Here is a 25207-nt window from a genome sequence, read left to right as displayed (position 1 = left end):
CAATTCACCCAAAAGAGAAAATTTCGGGACTGGAATTCTCTTCGCCACCGCATTAGTGTGAATGCACCTAAAGGGTTCAACTATTTTCATTCAATATACCCAACAGAGAAATTTTGTGATCTGAAATTATTTTCGCCACCGCTTTGGTGTGAAAGCACCTAAAGGGTTGTACTATTTTCGTTCAATTTACCCATCAGAGAAATTTCCGGCTCTGGAATTCTCTTCGCCACCGCACTGGTATTTATGCACCTAAACGGTTCAACTATATTCGTTCAATTTACCCAACAGAGAAATTTCCGGGCCTGGATTTTCTTCGCCACCGCCCTGGTGTGAATGCACCTAAAGGGTTCAACTATCCTCGTTCAATCTACTCAACAGAGAAATTTCCGGGTCTGGAATTCTCTTCGCCACTGCACTGGTGTTAATAAACCTAAAGGGTTCAACTATTTTCGTTTAATTTACCCAGCAGAGAAATTTCCGAGTCTGGAATTCTCTTCGCCACCGCCCTGGTGTGAATGCACCTATAAAGGGTTTCACTATTTTCGTTCAATTTACCTAACAGAGAAATTTCCGGGTCTGGAATTATCTTCTTCACCACAGGAATTCAACTATTTTCGTTCGAATAATCTGACAGTGAAATTTCCATCGCTGGAATTCTCTTGGCTATTCCTCTGGTAAGAATGAATCTAAATTGTAAGAGTTCAACTATTTTTGTTCAATTTATCATTCACACCAGGGTGGTCGGGAAGAGAAATCTCGCCATACGAAATTTCTCTGTCGGATAAATTGAACGCAAATAGTTGAACCATTTCAGACTAGATAAGGGCGGAAAATAATTCGAATAACATCGGTGTGCTCCGCTGTTTTTTAGTAAAGACTTAGTTAGTATACACAATAATAAATAAATTGAGTTATTTTAGAACTTGCTAACCCCTAAAAATTAAAAAACCTTAGCGATCAACACTAGCGTAGCTGGGGTTATTTTCATTGCTAGTTGACAGCGCCAGCGCCTATTCGATTTCAATGAAATTGGTCCTTGACAATTTTTATTTCAATACAAAGAGTGGTACTTTAAATAAGAATCATTTTGTATCAAAAATATGTCTTGTTTTATCAACTGTTTTTTTTTGTCCCTATTATTTTATTATTATTCTGGCGGGGCCCTGGATCTCCTAGGAACATCTGAAAGAAAACTGAATATTTGAAATTATTTTTTTCTTTAGTAATTCACTTCGACCTACATTCCAATCTCCAAATTATGGAATGAATTTTTCATCTTCAATTTTCTTATACAGCCAACAGCGTTTTGAAAGATCACTTGTCTAGAATACCATCTCAGGTCCTTTGCGAAGCTCTCAGTCTGCCGAATGCAAAGTTTTCCTTTCACTGTTTTGTGTAAGAAATATACTGTGTAATATTTCCCACGGATATTCGAGAAGTGAATGTTTATCCTTCACACCAATTTGAAAAAAAATCGATAGAACTAAGTAAAACAAGTATATGCCGGAAATATTATGTTTATTGATTTGTGGTAATCCAATTTTCTTGTAAGGTTTCTTCTTATACATTCAGATCGAAAACTGGGACAGAATGGTATTAGACGACATATCCAATATACCATGTGAAAGCCACGCGATTTCCTTAGATATTTAAATATATATTATCGTGATAAGTAAATTGTGATACTGTGTCAGAATAGTATTCAATGGAACAAAATATGAATTACTTATTATGATTTGTTTTCTCCAATCAAACATTTCTTGCGTGTATTTCCATGAATCTACTTTAATACGTACTCACTCGTTTTGATTTTTTTACATCTTCTATCGTCTATTGTGCGAGTAACTACTGTAGACGTTGTAGACGCCCCACCATTGGAGAAGTGGAACGCACCCTCACCGCAAAGGAGATTATGCTTGCAATGGTTGGGTTGTCTTTGGAGGCCTTTTAAAACAACCTTCATGTCTCCATATGTAATGCTGCTAAAAGCAAAGGTTATGTTGAGGGTGTGAACCGTTGTGGCATGTCTAGGGCCTCTAGGGGGAACAGAAGTGACTGTGCTGACGTGCAAGGCTACTGGGTGGTACAAGGAGAGGAATTGTTCCCTCTGCTGTGAGCTTGGTCATGGATGGTCCCATGGCAAGTGGTTTTAATTTAAGGCATATGCCAGCGATATAGTGGTGACTGTGAGAGGTAAGCATAAGTGATCGAATGCAGTATGCCCTCAGTAGGTATTATCGAGAAGTTGTGCGAGGAAGAAAAACTAACTGCCAATTTCTCAAAGAAAATGCTGATTTTATTCACTTGAAGAAGGAATCTTAACCTCAGAGCACTGGTTCTCAATGACCAGACTCTGAACTTTTCCCCATTAAGTGTAAATATCTGGGTAGTAAGCTAATCTGGAGGAACCATATAGACAAAACTCTTTCCAGAGCCATTGCAGCCATACGGGCCTGCAAAATACTCTTTGGAGAGTCATGGAGGCATGAGACCGGATATGATACTGTGGTTGCAGAGGCTGGCCTGTATTGGTGTTACCGAAGCAATACACACAACTCCCACAGCAGCGCTTGAGGTTATACTTGATCTGCCACCCTTACACCTTCATGTGAGGAAATGTATCTCGCAATAAGAATATTGGCATTGGGAACCTCCGTCCGAGATATTGGATTGAACATATGAGGATATTGAATCAATTAGATTAAAACCTCTTGGAAAAACCCTCGGATGTGATGCTAACTATATTCGATTTCAAGGTATCATTTGAAACGGTCATTGAGGACCGTCTCAATGCAATGAACTTTGTAAATTGCTTGGATGAAATCGATCGAATGCAGTATGCTCTCAGTAGGTATTATCGAGAAGTGGTGCGAGGAAGAAGAACTTACTGCCAATCTCTCAAAGAAAATGCTGATTTTATTCACTTGAAGAAGGAATCTTAACCTCAGAGTACCGGTTCCCAATGACCAGACTCTGAACTTTTCCCCATTAAGTGTAAATATCTGGGTAGTAAGCTAATCTGGAGGAACCATATAGACAAAACTCTTTCCAGAGCCATTGCAGCCATACGGGCCTGCAAAATACTCTTTGGAGAGTCATGGAGGTATGAGACCGGATATGATACTGTGGTTGCAGAGGCTGGCCTGTATTGGTGTTACCGAAGCAATACACACAACTCCCACAGCAGCGCTTGAGGCTATACTTGATCTGCCACCCTTTCACCTTCATGTGAGGAAATGTATCTCGCAATAAGAATATTGGGATTTAGAACCTCCGTCCGAGATATGGGATTGAACATATGAGGATATTGAATCAATTAGATTAAAACCTCTTCGCAAAACCTTCGGATGTGATGCTAACTATATTCGATTTCAAAGTATCTTTTGAAACGGTCATTGAGGACCGCCTCAATGTAATGAACTTTGTAAATTGCTTGGACGAAATCGATCGAATGCAGTATGCTCTCAGTAGGTATTATCGAGAAGTTGTGCGAGGAAGAAGAACTAACTGCCAATCTCTCAAAGAAAATGCTGGTTTTATTCACTAGAAGAAGGAATCTCAACCTCAGAGTGCCGGTTCTCAATTACTAGACTCTGAACTTTTCGCCAGTAAGTGTAAATATCTGGGTAGTAAGCTAATCTGGAGGAACCATATAGACAAAACTCTTTCCAGAGCTATTGCAGCCATGCGGGCCTGCAAAATACTCTTTGGAAAGTCATGGAGGCATGAGACCGGATCTGAACTGTAGTTGGAGAGGCTGGCCTGTATTGGTGTTACTGGAGCTATACACAGAACTCCCACAGCAGCGCTTGAGGTTATACTTCATCTGCCACCCTTACACCTTCATGTGAGGAAATGTATCCCGCAATAAGAATTTCGGGATTGGGAACCTCCGTCCGAGATATGGGATTGAACATATGAGGATATTGAATCAATTAGATTAAAACCTCTTGGCAAAACCCTAGGATGTGATGCTAACTATATTCGATTTCAAAGTATCATTTGAAACGGTCACTGAGGACCGCCTCAATGCAATGAACTTTGTAAATTGCTTGGACAAAAAGTCTTTTTTATGGTATAACGATGGATCAAAATCAAAGGGAGGTATAGGTATTGGGGTATATAGGCCTAAAAAGAGGATCTCTAGATCTCTGGGAAGTGAGCCCTCTTTTTTTTTACAAACCGAGACACTAGCTGTTTATACTTGAACCCATGAGTTTCTCAAAAGAAACCTCAAGGGGGCGCGTATGTACATCACTGCGGGCAGCCAGGCCATGCTGAGCTCCCTGGAATAATACAACTAACTACAACTAATCTACTGACATGAGAGTGCCGTAATATCATAAAACAACTGACTAGAGGCAATAAAGTAACTCTACTATGGGAACTGGGCCATTGTGGTGTTGAAGGAAACGAAAAAGACGATGAACTTGCAAAAAGGGAATTAAGGTTGGTCCTGAGCCCTTATGTGGGCTTGGAAAAGATAAATATAAGGAAGGCAGCGGTCTAACAGTGGGAGTGGAACAATAGAGAAACCCTCTAGCTAGAGGAATTCACTCCGGGTTTTGTTCAAGCAAAAAAAAATTGTGCTGTTTTCACCACGAGCTGAGTTTCGAGTAATGGTGGGACTGCTTACAAGACACTGTCGGTGTGGTGCAAATACTTTTTGTACCGCATTGATTTGTCAGCTGATTAGATTTGCAGGCTCTGTGAAAAGGAATTAGAAACAGCCGAACACATATTGTGTAAATGTACAGGGCCAACTTTCTTAAGAACCACTCACATGGCAAAGTCATGTCTAGCTACTCACAAAGTAATAGCCAAGACTCCTAAGGATGTTTGGTTTTGTTAACAGTATCGATAGCCCCTCTTTGTTTGTATGAAGAGTAGGGTTGTAGGGTTGAAAACAAAAGATCAATTTGGTATCAGTTCCTGGAAGGCTAACAGAGCCAAAACCACCCCGACTCAGTAAATAATAAATATAAATCTTTTATAGATTGAGAAAGGATGTGTCGAAGAAGTAATGTTAGTTTTTGAACGAAAAGAAGTGACCGGATCTATATCAGGAGACCGCATGATAAGGAGTTTCTGACAAAATTCTTGAGTTTTCTTTATTTCTATCTGGTCTTTTGCGATTAATTATTTGGTACTTTCAGCGCTTCGCTGAATGTAAATGAAGATTTACATTTATATTCAAAACAAATTATTTTTTGTGATGAATCGACAAAATAAATAATTTATACAGAAATTTTCGTGATTTTTTCATGGAAATCTATTGGAGGAAACGATTAAAAGAAATTAACGAGGCCACTTTTCAATTAGATAATATATATGAATTAGATAATAATATATAATATGAAGTGTAAACGATTTTCAAGTATTTTTAATTGAAAACCAAATAATTTTGTTTATAATTGAAATATATCCTTATGCATGATATGGTTTTAGTTGCGATTCATGAATTAGGTATTTAAAATGTGTTGAAGATTACGCGAGATTTTGTGTAATATCGAATTCTTCAGTAAGTAACAAGTTCAAGGTTACCTATCTTCAAATTAGAATAATCTACATTCGAAGAAATAACATGAAAAAAAATTCTAATTCGATGTTGTTGAGATTTTTTATTTCGATAACCTTTGTTAGGAAAATGATTAAATAGGGTAAATATTTAGTTATGAATGATGTTTGATTTTGTAATCAAGACATATATGGCTTTGTTCTTGCAGCGTTATATACAAATTGACTCGACCAAAAATGCGCATGTTACATTTTCAGCTTGAATAACGTAAAATCTTAGTTCGAAATATATGTAACGTTGTTTTTGGAAAATAAAGCCAAGTTCGGCCAGTTCTTAAAAACAATATGTGAAATTTGTGTATTTCCGATGTTTACTGCTAGGTTTTTAAATGATATAAACAACTATGGTGCGTACTAGTAATATGTTATTGTAAACATATCGTTGAAATTCTGTTGTTTTGTTAGGTCAAGAAATCAAAAACGTGATGAAAATCTTACATAGTTTGCTAGTTTCGAGAATTTAATTTCGTATTTTTGTAATTTTGAAAGAAAATCCATTCATTATTGTTTTGTTGTCGGTGTGTTGAAACCTATCATGTCTGCCTTGATATGTTATCTTCGTTCGCAACTGGAACAATTTTAGACATTTTAATCAAGACAAAAAAGATTGGTATACCTATTTTGAATGAGAAGCATGTTGTGAATTCTACTTAAAATTTTCTTGTATTCACTTCAATCAAAAAATTCCCTCAATTCGAAGATAAGTAGATATAGAAGTAGAATATAGCGATTTTTTATCCTTTGAACAATTCTCTGCTCAAGTCTGAAAACTCAATGAGTGGAGAACAAAGAGAAGAAGAAAAAAATAATCCGAATTCTATTCTAAAATTCAACTATCTATGTAAGAGACATACAAAGACAGGATAGAACCTGTATATAGATTCCGTGTCACACAATTATATTTTTTGGTTTTGTATACAGGTTTCATAGCCCTATGGGTAAATCTAAAATCATGCAGACATACTAATAATGATAATGGTATCTGTATAATACTTGAATTAAATAGGGCCATGTGTTATCTTTCTTCTTGCACTCCTGTTCAGCAGAACTGACCCAAATTAGGAGATAAAGAATTAGAATTAGTGTCTCTATCTGGTCCATTTGTGAATCAGTTCATCCTTCTTTCTTCTAAGAATGACTTCAAAGAGTCCAATAAATGATATCCAGCTTGCAAATCCAGGGTTGGTGATGGAGAGTTGGCAGACGGAGGATTATATAATGTGGTGAGATCTGACAGGAATCTTGATTATACTAAAAAATCTAAGGGGGGAGGAGTCTTGATGGCCATTAAAAAGAAGCATAAAATTTTGAATATAGTTAAACATAACTCTGGTCTCTGATTTTGAATTAGTTATCGTTGAAGTAAAGGTAAGCAATTGCACATATACATTTTGCGGTATATACCTTCTGGTAGTATATGTGAGATATATGATTCAGTTTTCGAATTTTTACAAGATAAAGTTGTAAATCAAGATAAATTTTACATTGTTGGGGATTTCAATATACGCGGTATACATGGAATGGATTACAATTCCGATAAATCGAATAGTGTTCTTGACAGTCTTAATGATTTCCTCAACTTAGACAGTTTCAGGTTAAAAAATTTCCAAGAGACTTAGTTATTAGCTCGAAAAATAACTCGAATACATACAAGGTAGCAAGTGACTTCCTCCCTTTCGTGAAAGATGACGCATATCATCCTGCTCTTGAAATCTCAATAACTTTAGATTGCCACAAAAAATGTAACAAGTATGTCTCAAAAGAGTAAAGGTACAATTTAAAAAAAACTGATTTCCTCAAACTAGTTAACAGCATTAGAGATTCTGATTGGGAAAGTGCATTATCTGAAAAATCTGATGTGAATGTGGCTTTAGGTAACTTTTACAGGAAATTATATGAAATTATAGATGACTGCGTACCTAGGAACGTAGTATTTTCTAATTTTAAACGTTATCCGATTTGGTTGACGAATGAAATCAGGAATATGTTAAAGAAGAAGAAAAAGTATAGGAAAATGAGGTTTATATCTAACTTTTATAGAGACAAGTTTGTGGAAGCGAGGAGGGCATTGAAAAGAATGATCAGATTAGAAAAAGGGAATTATATAAGAAAAATAGAAAAGAATATAACAACAGATTTAAACGGATTTTGGAATTTCGTGGCGTATAAACAAAAAAATAATTATGATATCGGTACCTTCAATTATAGCGGTAGAAATATAGGGGGAGACTGCTAATGAGTACGCAATTTTTTTTTTCTTTATACTTCGCTAGACAATAAGTATTTTTGATAATATTGTTAAATTTACTAATAAACAATGTTACGCGTGAGCACACACAAAATTATTGTATTTTTGTCCACCCTGTACCAATTGGAATCAACATGTGATATATTTTTGGAATCAGCTAAGCTAGAGTAATCGGAAAATTGAGACAAAATGGGGATTCCATAAAAAAAAAAAAATAACGGTGACGTCATTACTCGAAAGTAATTCACCCTGTATAGATTATTATTTATTATAGATTATTATTTTAAAATACGGTAAATTAAAATAAAAAATCGACGTGTTTCAGGATTATTTTTTAAAATGGTCTGTTCAGCTAAAAATGAATTTGTTCCGTACTTCACGAACACAGTGTATATGAATTCTATACAGGGTGGCCACTTTTTCAATGGGATTGTATTGGTAACTTTTAAACCATAAGAGTTAGAAGGTCGATCAAATGGAGAAAAAATGCATGCATAGAAGCATTATCAAGCAGTTCAAGCAAATCGAGATTATCAGGGCCGGTTATTGAGATATCATAAGAAAAGTAAATTCTGTCATTTTGATTTTTCTTTTTTTCCCACTTTATTTGAAATATTATCAAAAAATGTTACAGGAATTTTTTATTCGGCAGTAAATTGTTCTCAATTTGACGTAATCAGATTTCGTATCCAACGTTTCGTGCTCTCTGGGCCACCCTCAACCTTATTTTTTTCAATACGGACCTGTATATTTTATGACACTTTTCGAAATAACTTTTAACGCTGAATTCAACGATATATCATACAATGTCATTCAAAGTTGATTTTCAGGTGATTTTGACCCTTATTCAAATTTCTTTGGGTCGGATCTGTAGTGAATGTAATTTATCAAAAACTGCTGTTAATAAAATAGTCAAGAGACGCGAATACAATGATTTTAAATTTGAATACCAAGCCTTCAAAACTTATATCGTAATGATATCAAAATAAAGTTCGATTCTGGAACAAATGACAAATCCAACAATAGTGATTTCTCGCGAGAAGATTGAGGATGTATCGGAAGGTATTCAAGAAGACGAAATAAGCAAATGTATAAGAAGTATGGGTTCCAGAACCGTTAAGTGCATTTTACAAAATGGTGGACATTTCGAACACTTACCTCATTCATGTTCATTTACTTTCGAATAATTATTCGATTTTTCTTTCATTAAATGATAATTCCTTTGATTATTATGAAATGAAATATGTAAATAATTATTACTTGTTTCTTGATTTGATTCTGATATGTTTCATTCAGTTCAAGACGAGTAAGTTGATTTTCTCATCGAAATGTATTGCTTGTTGTTACTTAAACTAAAGGTACCGAAATGTAATACAGATCCGACCCAAAGAAATTTGGATAAGGGTCAAAATCACCTGAAAATCAACTTTGAATGACATTGTATGATATATCGTTGAATTCAGCGTTAAAAGTTATTTTGAAAAGTGTCATAAAATATGCAGGTCCGTATTGAAAAAAATGAGGCTGAGGGTGGCCCAGAGAGTACGAAACGTTGGATACGAAATCTGATTACGTCAAATTGAGAACAATTTACTGTCGAATAAAAAAATCCTGTAACATTTTTTGATAATATTTGAAATAAAGTGGGAAAAAATGAAAGATGACAGAATTTACTTTTCTTATGAATCAGTAACCGGCCCTGATAATCTCGATTTGTTTGAACTGCTTGATAATGCTTCTATGCATGCAACTTTTTCCTTCTAACTCTTATGGTTTAAAAGTTACCAATACAATCCCATTGAAAAAGTGGCCACCCTGTATATGAATTATAGTGAGTGAGTATATGGGATTTTGAAAATATGGGCAAAATGATCCTACATTATGAGTTTCGTATGTGAAAGCTTTGGAACAGTAGAATAGAAGTATTAACTAGTCTAAACCAAAACTGATATGCAATGCTTCTCATAGAAAAATATAAAGACGCATAAACGACTAAATTCATCATAGATTAGCTTGACCTGTAATAATTTCTAATATTAAGGAATGGTAGGCATATTTTTCGACAGAATCACGTTACCAGGTTTTCGCAACCCTCAGATAAGAACGGAATTATATTTATAATCTTGTTTCGGTCGAAAGAACCAACAGTTAAACGCTGACCACACACCTATGGCCTCAGCTATCAATCGGTCGTAGTTGAAATTCGAAACGTAAACTATACGAGCGTATAATCTAGCGATTTTCGACCAGCTGATGTAATCTCATTATCGTCGTCGTCACGGCTATCTATTCTTTTTTCCATACTCCAGTTTGTGTCAGAAAGGAGTCCCTTCTCTGAAGACATATCCGTGTAAGGTTGTGGACCGATGGCGTCGGCATTTTTGCCAGTTGTTAATTCTTTGGACGCAGGTGTTAGTTTTTCTGGAGGAGTGATTGGTGCAACCCTTGGTGTGGAAATCACCCTGGAAGAGGTGCTTTGTCACGACACCAGAAAGGACTGTTGGGTTGTCATATACGACAGGGTCTACGATATCACTGAATTCTTAGATGAGGTAAGACAACATATCCAGTGTCTACATAGTTGGAATTGTAACAATATTTGCGGTGAATATAAAAAAATTGACAACTTTGTGCCTATTTCTTCACAATAATATATCTTGATGATATATTTTTTTTTTGTCTTGGAATATAATTCCAATTCTTAAAATGACAAAATTAATAATCAACCAAAAGAAAAGTCAAAATAACTAAAACTGTATAAATTGAGTAAACGGTTAACAAATTGTTCACAAAGTTGACAATTTTTTTATATATTCATTCAATCTCCTTCATCAAATAGTGTTTTCATTTGACAGATATGTGGAAAAGTTGTGGTTTCATTAATATAAAAATAATGTCCTCATATTTTTCTGAGAGAGTAACAAAGGAATACGCGATTGTGACGACTCGACACACTATGAATGAAGTTTCTGTTCTTTTTTCTTTAAGAATAATAATGTATACATACAAGGTCAGTAAAAAATGTGTACCTAGCTTTCTGGGGGTGATTGAAAAAATTCTGCACATAACTTCTAAACGGTGAATGCCACCAGATTGAAATATAGTGCATGAATGTTTGTTGTTCAAATTAATTTTTTCATTATACTCTTACATTTCTGATATTGTTATAACGGGTGTTTTTAGAGGGCAAGTCATAATTTTGTTTTGGAACAATTTCTATGGTTATCGACGAATCTCGGGACAAAAACTCGAATATCTCGAAAACGGTTCAATTTTTTGTATTTGGATAAGAGTACCTTTTTCATGTAATTTCCTTCGCCCCATCGAATGCTTCTATTTTTTCACCAAAACAAATACAACGGAAGAAGTTGTCATAAAAATATCATGACTCGCCCTCTAAAAACACCCTTTATATCAGAAATGTAGAAGTGTAATAAAAAAATGTATTTTAAGAACATACATTTATGCACGAAGTTTCAATCTGCTTTCATTCACCGTTTCGAAGTTATGCGGAAACATTTTTTTAATTTTATCAACTTTGGAAGGATACATCTCCCTTAATATGCGTTTTGGGCCATAAGTTCATTCATCAAACTTCAAACTAGACTTTTTTCCAATGTACCATCACTTCCAGAAAGCTAGGTACCGGGTTTTTCACCATAATTTGACCCCCCCTTTAACTTTGTTACTGAAAGAGGTACAAAAAAATGTTTCCTACAAAAGTTTTTTTGTACCTCTTCTAGTAACAAAGTTAAAGGGGGGGTCAAATTATGGTGAAAAACCCGGTACACATTTTTGATTCACCCCCTATACAGGATGTTTTCCTCGATGTTTTCTAATTTCTAATTGAATGCTAATACTTGAGGAGAAAAAAGTTATGTATGATTTTAAGATTAAAAAGGTCCTATGAACATTTCCGCTTCAATTCACCTATAGAGTGTTGAAATCTGTTTAAAATTTGTTTCGAAAATACCCATACTAATTTATATCCATCACTATTCTATTTGTTATTTTTATCCCAATAAAATTTTTAAGGTTTTCATGATATGTTGAAAGCGGAATATTACAAAATTTTCTTATCCACTTGATGAAATCATATTTTCGAAAGAACAATAACACTGTTTTCGAGGTACTGCAGATAAGTCCGAGTCATTTCAATAACTCTCTAGTTTAGGTATCCTACTTGACTGAAAAATGTGGAACAATCATCTATCTGGTATATTTTCAACGAATAATAGTCTTCAACAAAATGATGTAATTATTATCAGGATATATTTTTCTTGTACAAGTACTGAAATGATGACATGAGTTCTCTTTTTCCTTGAAAAAAGAATATTATTTTATTCCAGCAAGATCTTCTTCAATGCAAACAACAGAATATTGAAGAAATTGATTGATATTCCAAAATAATGTTTTTTTTCTCGCCCATAAAAAAATGAACTCGGATCACTATCTTAGTACCTGTACATGAAAAATATTTCCTGATAGTTGGATTATATAAAAAAGTACTTATAACGAGTGATATTCTTTATTATTTTTAAACAGCGATATATAACATCAATGTTGAACGAACCAGATAATGTCAAAAATTAATCACAGAGAATCAGAGAAATAGACACAGAAAATAAACTAACATAAATTCTTCTTATAAAAACAAACTTAGTATTAATTGCATTCTTACACTGATAATTATTACATTATTTTGTTGAACCCTATACTTTGTTGAAAACCTACCAGGTGGATGATTGTCCGACATTTTTCAGTTCTGCAGAATAAAAAAGAGTTCTGCGAGTTATTGAAAATAGTCGGACCCATCTTAAGTAGGTACCACGAAATCAGAATTATTTTTCTATTAAAAAACATCGTTTCATCAAGTGGATAAGAAGTTTTGTAATATTCCACTTTCAATATCGTATCTTGAAAACAATACAAAATTTTCGCCGTTCGAACAAAAACCTTCAGAGGGGTCTATAAGGTTTCAGCGATCAGTTCAAAAATAAGTCCGCTTTCATATAAGCTAAAGACCATCGATTTTTATGAGGTTTTCACTATTATTCATTTTAAAAAGTTAGTCATTGCGTAAAGTCCTTTGTTATAATTTTTTTTGAAATGGAAAAGAAAAGAATTAGATGATTTTTTTTCAAAAATAAATATAATTATGCATGATATAACTTTCACAACAAACATTTATTTTTTAATGAATTTTCATATGCAAAATTATACAAAAAAACTTGTCGAAGGCTGAAAATGCGTTTTTTCTAAAATTGAAAATAAAGACGTAAAACGTATTTTGAATTCTTTTATGTGGTAGAAAAAACGGTAAATCAGAGGAGCTTTACTAAACCTTAAGTGTGGTGAGATCTCAAAAACGCTGAGGAGTCGGGAGTAGTTGAACTTTGGCAGATCATGAGAAAGTGTTTTAGAACAATATTCGATACTTATGTTTCAAACCATGAGTATAACCCATGCATCTTCAATTTATCCAATAATAACAGAAATGCTTTTTTTCAGCATCCAGGAGGAGCTGATTTACTTCTGGAATACGCCGGTAGAGACGCTAGTGTCGCGTTCCGCAGCGCTGGACATTCCCAAGACGCTGTTCAACTACTGCATAGATACTTCATCGGTGAATTACCGATTAGTGAGAGGGTTTTCCGAAAAGTTGGGGGATTCAAACTAAGTGATATGCCGGAGTAGCGGGCTGATGCGAAAACTGAACCTCTAATGCCCTTTGGTGACTAGATGTGACTAGGCTATCTGAAAATACTGGCTGCCCACTCACTCTTGATAAAAAAAAAGATGAAACTGGCGACTTTTGAATGGATCAACCCTCTGGAAGTTTAAGCCTATTCCTGATACTTCACTTGATTTCCGCATTGTTTCCTATGGCGCTCTGATCGAATTTCGTTATCGTTTCTATGAAAATATGATCGTTATATAGCGCCTCTACCGGAAAGAAATGGAAGTTTAACGCAGTCGTTTCTGTGGCCATTTTATTCAATAGTTTTACAAATGGAACAAACAGAAAGAACTGGTATTCCAGAGTTGGAGTCGCCAGAATTATCTAAAAAATTTAATCCGTGAATACAGCAGTATTTTTAGACTTCTTAGATGTGACTGATGTTTTCACCTATAGACTACTTTTTCACAGATTTAAAAGATAGATAGATAGTCTGTAACTAACAATTCCTAAGAATAACAAAAAACATAGATATGCCTTGTCTATCTCTTTTCTGAAGTCGAAATATTAAGCTTGTTTTTATTCACCACGAAATCTTACCATAGCAACCGCCTAGTTTAAAAATTTTAGGATGCCAACTCACCTGAAGGATAACTTCCAAAAGAATGCTAATGTGTTATTACTTTCAGTAATAACGCCTCATGGCAAATCCTCTCCTCACCTCCCCATGCCGACATTTTAAAACAAACACAGACTACGGTTTCACAACAAACGCGACGAAGGCAGGGCATCTCTATGTATTCTATTACTATGAGTTTTATTCATTAAGTTTTCTTAGAATCACAAAATCTAAAAATCATACCTTATGGTCTTTTGATGTAAATGACGTTTCTCTATTTCAGTATCGTAATAAGTTCATTACAGTTCTAAAAACAGTGCTGTAATGAACTCATTACAGCATCGTTTTCAGTTATATTTTTCGGTTTTTGGTTGTCTATAATGACTTCCAATCCTATCAAATTTCAACAAACGTCAATAATTCTTAATATAATATAATTTGGATATAGTGAAATGATTTGCAATATTATTCGCAACTTTTCTTAATTTTGGTGGTGTTAAATCGATTTCGTCAGACATAACTAACGAATTTAATGCGTAATTGTAAATTATTTCAAAATTCGAAACGTACGATTCATATCCAAATTCCGTAATCTGTCAATGTTCGTAACAGTCACACCAACTGCCATGATACAATACAAATGTCACTAGGATATATAATCTAAATTTTCCATTGAATTTCGAAAATAATTCACAAAAATTAACTGAAATGGAGAAAATATCGTCTAGTACTCGTTGCAGAAGGCAATTCCAACACTCATGCGTTCGAAAACTAGCTCCTTCGTCGCTCGTTTTCGAATTTCGCATTCGTGTTAGAATAGGAGCCCATTCTACAACTTGTTTTAGAATATACTATTTTTTCTATTAAATGAATATTAGAGGTCTGTTGAACTAAATTGCTTTGCAACTTTTCACTTTTCGAATGGATTTGAAAAAAACATTCAGAATTGAAAAGGGCGGACTGGATAGTTAAGGAAAATTTGCATGATAGTTTGAAGGAATAGGGCTCTAGCATTACTTAACGTATAATTGTTACTTCTTCACTTAGTAAATTTGATATAAAGCAAAGCAAAGTGATAAAGTTGCAAAATTCTGTGGGGCAATAGGCCTCAGTTATCAATTATTTTGTACATTTGAAGAACTTGAGAGAAAGAAACGATGATAAGACTAAAGTGTGGGTGTATTAAAGACCACTACTAAAAATTGTTTAATGCAAATTCAATTTTTCAACTTGACTTTCACTATTGGTCGTTTCTAGCTCGAAACAACTAACTATAAACATTTTCTGAAAATTTTGTTATCTCATTTTGCAACAATTGACACCAGTTTATAGAGTCAACTCATAAAAAATTAAAAAATGATCTCAGATTGAATTGGATCATTATATTATGGTGAAAACAATGAGTTATTTTTGTGATTGCCATTTAATTGGGAAAGATTATTGCTTGTGAATCAGTATTATATTTATTTTTATTTAAATTTTGTTTTTACAATGGAGTCGTTGACTTGCTTGTTATTATTAATGTTTAAATTGCCTATTGGTTTTACTATATGGATTATTTATTTACCTCTTTGTTGAATAATAGGATATAAGGAAATAAATGATAGAAATAACAGAAATGGTTTTATGATTATCATATGAAACATATTATACCTACGATTTTTTTTCTATCACTTGTGGAAAACATAAAAATTTATTGATAAGATTTTATTCCTCTAAATTTGTTATGCCAAAAATTGGAAAAATTACGTGTGATTATTTGTACAGGCACAGGTTCCTTCAAATTGATTTTTCAAAAGCAAATAATCATATTACATACAATTTGAATCGAAACTGAAAAAGTTTAATTTATATTTGAAATATACTGAACTGACTAAGAAACTGCAACACCTAGAAGGAGCTGTTTAAATTTAAATTTTTTTTTTAGTGAAACATGGATAATATAGCAAGGTGTAAAATATTGAATTTGTAAAAAAAATCGTGAAGGTTTTTTCATGTAAACAATTTTTGATACTTGAGTATTGTAGTCGTTTTTTGCGAGTTTTTTAAATTTTACAACAAACCAGCTGTTCGAGGAGATCCAAAATCGATGTTAAATATATGATGTTAAAATACCTAGAGCGAAATTTATCGCTAACTATGTGAATTTAAAAGAGGTGGAATTATTGGCCTACGGGAGGCGGGGTTGTCATTTCCAGAAATCGCTAACCGTTCGAACAGAAATCCAACTAGTTTTATGAGATGTAGTCAAGCGTGAAAATCGAAGAAAAGTAGGCACCGGACGTCGAAAGGGCACAAATGAAGTTCAAGATCGACGTCTAGTCTAAAAAAATTAAATTTAAACAGCTGCTTCCAAGGGCAGTCCTATAGCCTCAAATTTTGGGGGGTCGCCGTTATGGGCTTCAAGTTTTTTGATGGGACCATTTCGTACATTGTCTGCTTGCAACGCATATTAAGTGTTAGGTGGTTTCATTTGGGGGGGGGGGGTCATGACCCCCTTGACTAATCAGTTCATACACCTGGTTTTTAGACATCTTAGTTCCGATTCGTGATTTCTGTAAGATGTTGCCAACTTTACGAAAACAAAGTGAAACTTAAAATATTAGGCAGTTCGGCAAAATCACCTCCGTTCATGGGCGCCCGCAGGGGGGGGGGGCATGGCCCCCCCTGAGATTTTGATTGTCTCATTTTTCAGCACAACACCCTCAATATATTTTTCTCAATCCAAGGGGCAAGGAAAAAAGGAAAGTTATGGATTCACAACAATTTTCCGGTTTTCAATGAAAATCATGGACGCCTTATCGTTTTTCAATAATTTTCATTTTGCCCCCCCTGAGAAAAATTTCTGCGGGCGCCCATGCCTCCGTTGACAGAGTCCACCGCTCTACCGTAGGTATTGACCTCCCTTGGATAATGAGATGGTTGTCCTCTACCCAAATACGGTGAGACGTAGCCATTGATCTTCTCGAAATGTGTTTCGTCCGAAAAAATAATTTTTTTTTTCGAAAAATCGTGTTTTAGTTCCAATATCCAATTGAAAAGTCTCGATGCATGGGATGATCTTGTGGGAAATAATTCTTTTGTCAAATCAACTTAAATTTTTGTAAATATACAACAGCGGTTCTCAAAATTTTGCTCTTCGCGCACCCCTGTTGTGATTCGAATAATTTTGCTCCCCATATCCGTAGACGTAGGAATTCAAATTACACAATTACTCTCCATTTGAAAATAGACCTTTTGGAGTATCACTATAAGAAGAACAACTGATAGATGTTTCATCAAGTACATCACAAAAGTCCAAGTATGTTAATAAATATTCAAGAAACTTCAAGACTGAGCTTCCGAACGACTACTCTGTTATAAAAGCCAAAGCTAAGATAAGGATTTTCTCGCCTTTTCCAACGTCTTATCTTTGTGGAGTTGGATTTTCTGCACTAGCTACCTTGAAATCCAAATACAGAAATAAACTTCTAGTGGAAAATAAACTCAGAGTGGCCATCTCTTACATGGATTCAAATTTGTGCGACTTAAAACAAGCTCATGTTAGCCATTAGTTAGTCCTTCCTAGTGTTTCTTTATCTTTGTTAAATAAAATTTCTCTCTTCATCTTTCTATTTTCAATCTCTGGTGTGTCCTTATAATCATGTAAATGCGCCCCTCTAGGGGCGCGAGTTATGTACTTCGTTCGAAGACACAACCAGATAAGCAGATAATGAACTGAAGATATGCGTAACCCGACCGCTTCATGGAAGATGGCTAAGTCCGCAATTCTTTCCAAAGATACGGACGCTCAATCTTATCTTAGTCTGTAATTTACATCTAATATGAACACATGTACTTTATCTTAATGAAATTCTATCGCAGAATTACCATTTCATTGCAATTGTAATATTCTGGTTTTTAAAAACAAACTTACAGGATCAAAATAAATAAGTTGCGCCCTACAGTTTGAGAAACGCCCATATTCAACATACAGTTGACTGCTGGTAGGTTCAAAAACATATTCAAAGTACCTGGCAAAAAAAATTGGCAGTAGCTTGAAGAGAATCTGGCATTTTAAACGTTTTAAAAATGTTAAAAGATTATTGAATTCGCAATTTTCTTAGGGCCAGTTGCACCATTTGCCTAAACATTGATTAAAATTTAAACATTGATTAATTTCTGATTTCTCTTGAGAAATCATAGAGTAATCAACGTTCAAATTTTCAATCAATGTTTAGGCAAATGGTGCAACTGGCCCTATATCTAGTAAAAGCTTTTGACTTTTTATGGAACTTATATTCTGAAATGACAAATTTAGTTATCAAGAAATCGAAATTCAATTCCTTCTGTATTCATTCTACTCAATTGGAAATTGCGGGTTTTCCTTATTTCAAGTTCTTCCAAGGTAACTCTTAAAGTTTTTATTTGATAGTGTTAGAAGAAGAGACAATTCAGTGATATATATTTTTCTATGGTTGACACTGTTGACAATTGACATAACAATAAGATGGAGGTTGAGTAATGTAATGACGTAGCGTTGTAATAAGTCTTCAGTTTGTTAATAATAAATATCTTAAAATATTACTTTGCTTCCACAAAACATAAACCCTAACAGGTTATGGGTCCAGACATACACGGCAAGTAAAAGTAATTAAGGAAGTTGTTCTTGTTCAAAAAATAAAATCTTTGTGCTAACACGCGGAGACAAAATGGCTGGTTCTCAATACATGTCTGTTGAGAAACTAATAGGAAGGGCAACTACAGTGAGTGGAAATTTGCTATGAAAGCTCTTCTAGAATTAGATGATCTGTGGGATGTAGTCAGTGGTACAGAAACTGACGAAAAGAAGGACAAAAAGGCTCTGTCCAAAATAATACTTTCTGTCGACAAAATAAATTATTCCCACATCAAATCTGCCACAAAATCGAAGGAAGCTTGGACCAACCTCGAAAAAGCTTTCGAAGACTCGGGACTGACAAGAAGAGTAGGACTCCTGAGATCACTCATCAACACAAAATTGGAAGACTGCAAATCAACAGAAGAATATTGTGATAGAATAATATCAACTGCTCACAAACTGAATGAGATGAATTTCAAAGTGGAAAATGAATGGGTTGGAACTTTACTTTTGGCAGGTCTACCCGAAGAATATCGTCCGATGATAATGGGACTAGAAAGCAGTGATACACAAATAAGTGGAGATTCCATCAAGGTAAAGCTATTGCAAGATGTAAAAACTCAACAAGATCCAAAGTCAGTGGATAGTAATCTGGCAATGTTCACTAAAGGTAATATAACTAAAAGTAATCCAAAGAAAAACGTTAAATGTTACAATTGTGGAAAGATGGGTCATTTTAAGACAGAGTGCCGTTCAAAGAAAAAGGTGGATAAGAAAACAAGCAAAAATGATTCCACAGCGTATGCAGCATTTCTAACGTCTGAAAACGTCAAAACAGATGTGTGGTATTTGGATTCTTGTGCATCAACACATAGGTATCACAGGAAACAGAAAATGGCTAAATGAAGCAACAAACATTAAAGCCAAGGTTAAAACTGCTAATAGTAATGATATGATTATCGAAGAAAAAGGAACTGCTTCAATTCAAGTGCATATAGACGGTAAACAAGAATCAATTGAGGTTAAAGAGGTTATGTATGCCCCCGAAGCTGCAGTAAATCTATTGTCCATACATAAAATTGTGGAAAAGGGACACAGAGTAGTATTCGATAGGAATGGTGCGAAAATCTTCAATCGCAATAACTACCTAATAGCAAGAGGTTTTGAGACAAATGGAATTTATCAATTGAACACAGTTCAATCAAACAGAGCATACTTCTGTACACAACCAGAGGAAAATTTGTGGCATCGCAGGTTAGGACATCTCAACCTAAGATCTATGAATTTGCTAACCAAAATGTCAGTTGGAATGGATAAGGACTTCAAGGTGTCAACAACATCATGTTTGTCATGCATTGAAGGAAAACAAAGAAAACAGCCTTTCCAAACAAGTCAAACACAATCTACAAGGCCACTGGAATTAATACACAGTGATTTATGTGGACCCATGGAGACAATATCCATAGGTGGTAGCAGGTACTTTCTGACTTTCATTGACGATTATACGAGGTATGTACACATTTATTTCTTAGCAGAAAAGAGTCAAGTGATAGAAGCTTTCAAAGAATTCAAAAATTTAGTAGAGAACAAGACTGATAGCAAGATCAAAATTTTAAGAACAGATAATGGTACTGAATATGTCAATAAACAGATGAAACTAATTTTAACATCTTCAGGTATAGTTCACCAAACCACAGTGAGGTACAATCCTCAACAGAATGGGGTCAGTGAAAGGGCCAACAGAACTATTGTAGACAAGGCAAGAACCATGTTATCAGAAGCAAACTTAAATAAGAAGTATTGGGCTGAGGCAGTCAACATTTCAGTTTATTTGATGAATCGTTCCCCAACAAAGGCTATTTCAGGGAAAACACCATATGAAGCCTGGTATAACAGGAGGCCAAACCTGGCACACCTTAGAATCTTTGGTTGTCAAGCAATGGCACATGTCCCGGATGAACTACGACAAAAATGGGATGCTAAATCAGAAAGACTCATATTTGTTGGTTATGGTGAAAACAAAAAGGGTTATAGGTTGCTCAACCCAAATACAAATAAGGTAATATACAGTAGAGATGTTGTATTTTTCGAGGATAAAATGGAACAATTAAAATCAGATGAAATAAAGGATGAATCCAACACATTTTTGTGGAAAATAAATCAAGATACAGCAACAATTGAAGAAAATTCAGTCCACGAAGAATCTGAGCAAGATTAACTAGAAACGACAGATGAACTAGGGGGTAGCTCATCAACAGGTGAAGAAGAAATTGTATCAAGTAGAGGGAGAAGAGTAAATAAACCCAAATATTTACAAGATTTTGAAATTTATGCTACTTATGATCACCTTATACTTTCAGATGATCCCCAGACATATGAAAAAGCAATTGTTGATGAAGAGTGGAGAAAATCAATTGAACAAGAATTGAAATCTCTAGAGAAGTTGCAAACATGGTCAACATGCGAATTGCCGGATGGTAAAGTAGCCATTGATACAAAATGGGTATTCAAAACCAAAGAAGATGGAACAAAGAAGGCTCGACTAGTTGCGAAGGGTTTCCAAATTCAAGAAGAGAATCCACATAACATATATGCACCTGTTACGAGGATGTCTACCGTAAGAATGTTATTAGCGAAGTCTTTACAAGAAAATTGGAATTTACGACAACTCGATATTCCAACAGCTTTTTTAAATGGTATGCTCACATCCGAAGTATACATCAAGACACCTAAAGGATTAGACATAGGGAAATCCAAAGTACTCAAACTAAACAGAGCTCTATATGGATTGAGGGAGAGTCCAAGATGTTGGAATAATCAATTCGACAAAATTATGAAGGACTTGGACTTTCAAAGATCAAATTTCGATTTTTGCATGTACTGCAAGAAGGATTGCTGGTTAATTGTATTCGTTGATGACCTAATTATAACCGGAAAAGATGTAGAAATTGAGAAGACAGTAAAATCTTTGAAGAGTTTATTGAATGCTAAGGATATGGGACAAGTTAAAAGATTTCTTGGAATGGAAATAACTAAAACAGCTGAAGAACTCAAGATAATACAAAGAAATTACATTGAAAAACTTTTAAGCCATTTTAATATGATGGAATGCAAAGGTGTATCCACACCAATGGTTACAGGATTCTATATAGATCCTTCAAGTGCTCCTGATACAGAATCGACAAATTTTCCCTACAGAAAGTTAGTCGGATCTTTGATGTATTTAGCCTGTACATCAAGACCTGACATTATGTACTCAGTATCATATCTTAGTAGATATTTGGATAAGCCCAACAAAGAGTTGGTTACGGCTGGGAAAAGAATATTGAGATATTTGAAATCTACAGCAGACAAAGGACTTGTATACAAAAAGGGACCAGAAAAACTGGAAGCCTATTCGGATGCAGATTGGGCAGGTGATCGAAGTGATAGAAAGAGCACAAGTGGATCACTAATACTGTATGGGGGAAATCCAATCAGCTGGTTCTCCAAAAAGCAGACTTGCGTTGCACTTTCAACAGCAGAAGCTGAATACGTTGCAGCCGCAGCCAGTGCTCAAGAATTGGTCAACCTGAAGGATGTTCTCTCCGAGTTCAGTGAAGTGAAGTGTGCGACATTGAAAATGGACAATCTGAGTGCGGTTTCAATGGCGCAAACTTACGAAAATTCAAAACGGGCTAAACACATAGACATTAAAGAACATTTCATTAAGGACTTGACTAATAAAGGGATAATCAAAATAGAATATGTGAACACAAATGATAACTTTGCAGATATTCTGACAAAACCCCTATGTAAAGAAAAATTTGTAAACATATGCAAATTGTTAAATATCATAGAATACTAGGTACGATTGTAAAACTTTTGTTGAGAAAAGTGTTTAAATCGAGGGGGAGTGTTAGAAGAAGAGACAATTCAGTGATATATATTTTTCTATGGTTGACACTGTTGACAATTGACATAACAATAAGATGGAGGTTGAGTAATGTAATGACGTAGCGTTGTAATAAGTCTTCAGTTTGTTAATAATAAATATCTTAAAATATTACTTTGCTTCCACAAAACATAAACCCTAACAGATAGGGGTTTATACCACGTGGCTTTATCGTGATCTGCCAAAAATCAACTACTTCTCTCTCCTGAGCGTTTTTCAGGATGAGTGAAGCAAGATCAGATGTTCCTATGATTTACCGTCTTTTCCTACCACATGCGAGAATTCAAAACAAGTTTTTACGTCTTTATTTTCTATTATAGAAGAATCGCATTTTCAGACAAAACTTTCCATATAATATTTTTATGCGAAAATTCATAAAAAATAATTATTTCATAAAAAAAGTTATATCATGCATCGATTTTTTGTTCAATAAAAAATGTAATTATACTTTTTTAACAGTTAATAAAAAACAATCAAGAATCGATTGTCTACCTCAAGGATAGTAAATAAAGTAAGTCTGTAAGATACATCCACAAATCACGGTCCGTAAAGTCTACACCACATCTTGGTCCTTCGAGCCGGATTTTAAATATATTATGCATCTCAACCAGACCGTCTACATGAGGAACCACATTGTATATTGAGATGAATAACACTCAAATGCATAGGCGTAACGAGGGGGGTTATTGGGGACATAACCATCTCCATTGATTAGAACAATTAGAAGAAAAATCATAAAAATTGAAGGATTTTGCTTTCTTTGCTTTATCAAAGAAGAGGGGCATCCCACTCTATGAGTCAAATTTAGTTACGCCACTGCTCAAATGGAGGCAAACAACAGGGTAAAATTAATTATGTATATTATCTGTTGAATTAATGGGAAATTGAGATGATAAATGATAAATATCAAAACGAAAGCAAAAAAGATCATTCAAAACGTTACATTACATATTATAGTACGAACAGGGTGGGCCAAATTGGACAATTTTGAATGGGAAATCCTATTTCTATACTAGATAGACGAAAACTGATGTCGGTGTCTGAGAGCCAATTTTTATGAAAAACACATTGGTGGAAACCGCAATTTGATAGCTATCACCGTTACATAGTTACAGGGTGTTTTTCGAAAATGTTCATTGTCGAAATATTAATAATAATAATAAAAAAGGTCTTTATTCAGAAAAAATTAGAAAGCACATTGAACTACACTATTGGGGGCGAGATTTAGCTCGCTTAAATAAGGTAGAGAATATTATCTAGTACCGTACAATCTACTTTAAACCATATCCATGCGTCTATTCTTCCATCTAACCCTCCTGAACCTAGCTTACAAAACAAAACAAAACTCTTTACCATGAGCACTAAAACAATAATATAATCCAATCGTTATGCTGAAGGACCCTTGGTCGATGGCCAATTGCATATGCAATAAAGTACTGTTATTATTATTATTAATCCAAACTCCGCCGTATAATCGAAATAAAATTTGAAATATCCCATCTCAGACAGCCCATAGATCAAAATTCAACAAGCAGATGAAAGGAAAACGCCAAAATAAACAGTCACAAGCATTTCCGGAAAGCCATTCGGTCTTTAACCTAGGCATAAAGCGGGTCGTTCCGAAAATTATTCATAATGTGTAATTTAAACTTATCAAGTGTAATGTTTCTATATTCAAAGTCTAGGCTATTCATGCAATAGGGTACTTGATAGGAGTACGATCTAGTGAATATGTCGGTTCGGTGTTTTGGTATCGAGATGGTGCGTTTGGAGCGAATATTGAAGGAGTGCACAGCAGAACGGAAAGTAATCCTATTGTAAAGGTTTATTGGTAATTTTTCAGTGATGATTCTATAAAATGAAACATATGAATGGAAACGTCTTCTGAGCTCCATACTGAGCCAGCCGGTAGTTTTAAGGGTGTAACTCACAGAATCATATTTCCGTAGACCGTGTATCAATCTCAGACAAGAATTCTGTAGTACTTGAATCCTATTCTTATCGAAAGCAGTCAAGCAGGGACCGTAGACAGCATCACAATAGTTCATATATGACAGTACAGGAGACTCACACAGCAGAATTTTAATGGATTTACTCAGAATACTTCTAAATTGATATAAATTCCTCAAACTGGCATAAGCTTTCAACAAGCAGTTAGATATATGCCTACTGAAACGCAAATCAGTATCGACCGTCAAACCCAAATTTCTTGTAAACTCCAGAAAGCTGATTTTGCTGCCATCCATGATAATGTAACTTTTTTCTGTTGAAAATTTTTCATTGCTGTAAAAACATTCTTGTAGCAACTTTTTACGTAGAATCAATGAAGTAAATTGAATAATCTGCAGACTGATATTGAATGATATATCGCTATGAAATTAGGTTTTCAAATAAGACACGCCGTATATTTCTATAAACTTCGATAGAGCTTAAAATTCCAAATATATAGCATACCTGATGTTTTTCTGATGTCATGTTCGAAGTCCCAACCGAGGTCCCAACTAATGGCCGGCTAGGTAGTCTGACCTAACGTCTATGGACTTTTACCT

General features: G+C 34.7%; 1 protein-coding gene across 1 annotated transcript; it reads left to right on the top strand.

Moving 5' to 3' along the window:
* Window positions 1–9958: 9958 nt before the first annotated feature.
* On the top strand, window positions 9959–15734 carry LOC123678265 (probable cytochrome b5 2). The gene is made up of 2 exons (XM_045615232.1): window positions 9959–10377; window positions 13337–15734. Exons 1-2 carry the CDS (start codon window positions 10192–10194, stop codon window positions 13520–13522), a joined length of 372 nt encoding a protein of 123 aa, XP_045471188.1. The 5' UTR covers window positions 9959–10191; the 3' UTR covers window positions 13523–15734.
* The last annotated feature ends 9473 nt before the right edge of the window (window positions 15735–25207 follow it).

The sequence above is a fragment of the Harmonia axyridis genome, chromosome 4 (assembly GCF_914767665.1).
Source record: "Harmonia axyridis chromosome 4, icHarAxyr1.1, whole genome shotgun sequence".
In the NCBI taxonomy this organism is placed as follows: Eukaryota; Metazoa; Arthropoda; class Insecta; order Coleoptera; family Coccinellidae; genus Harmonia; species Harmonia axyridis.
Note: the sequence above shows the minus strand (reverse complement) of the source record. Positions and strands in the feature narration are given on the sequence as shown.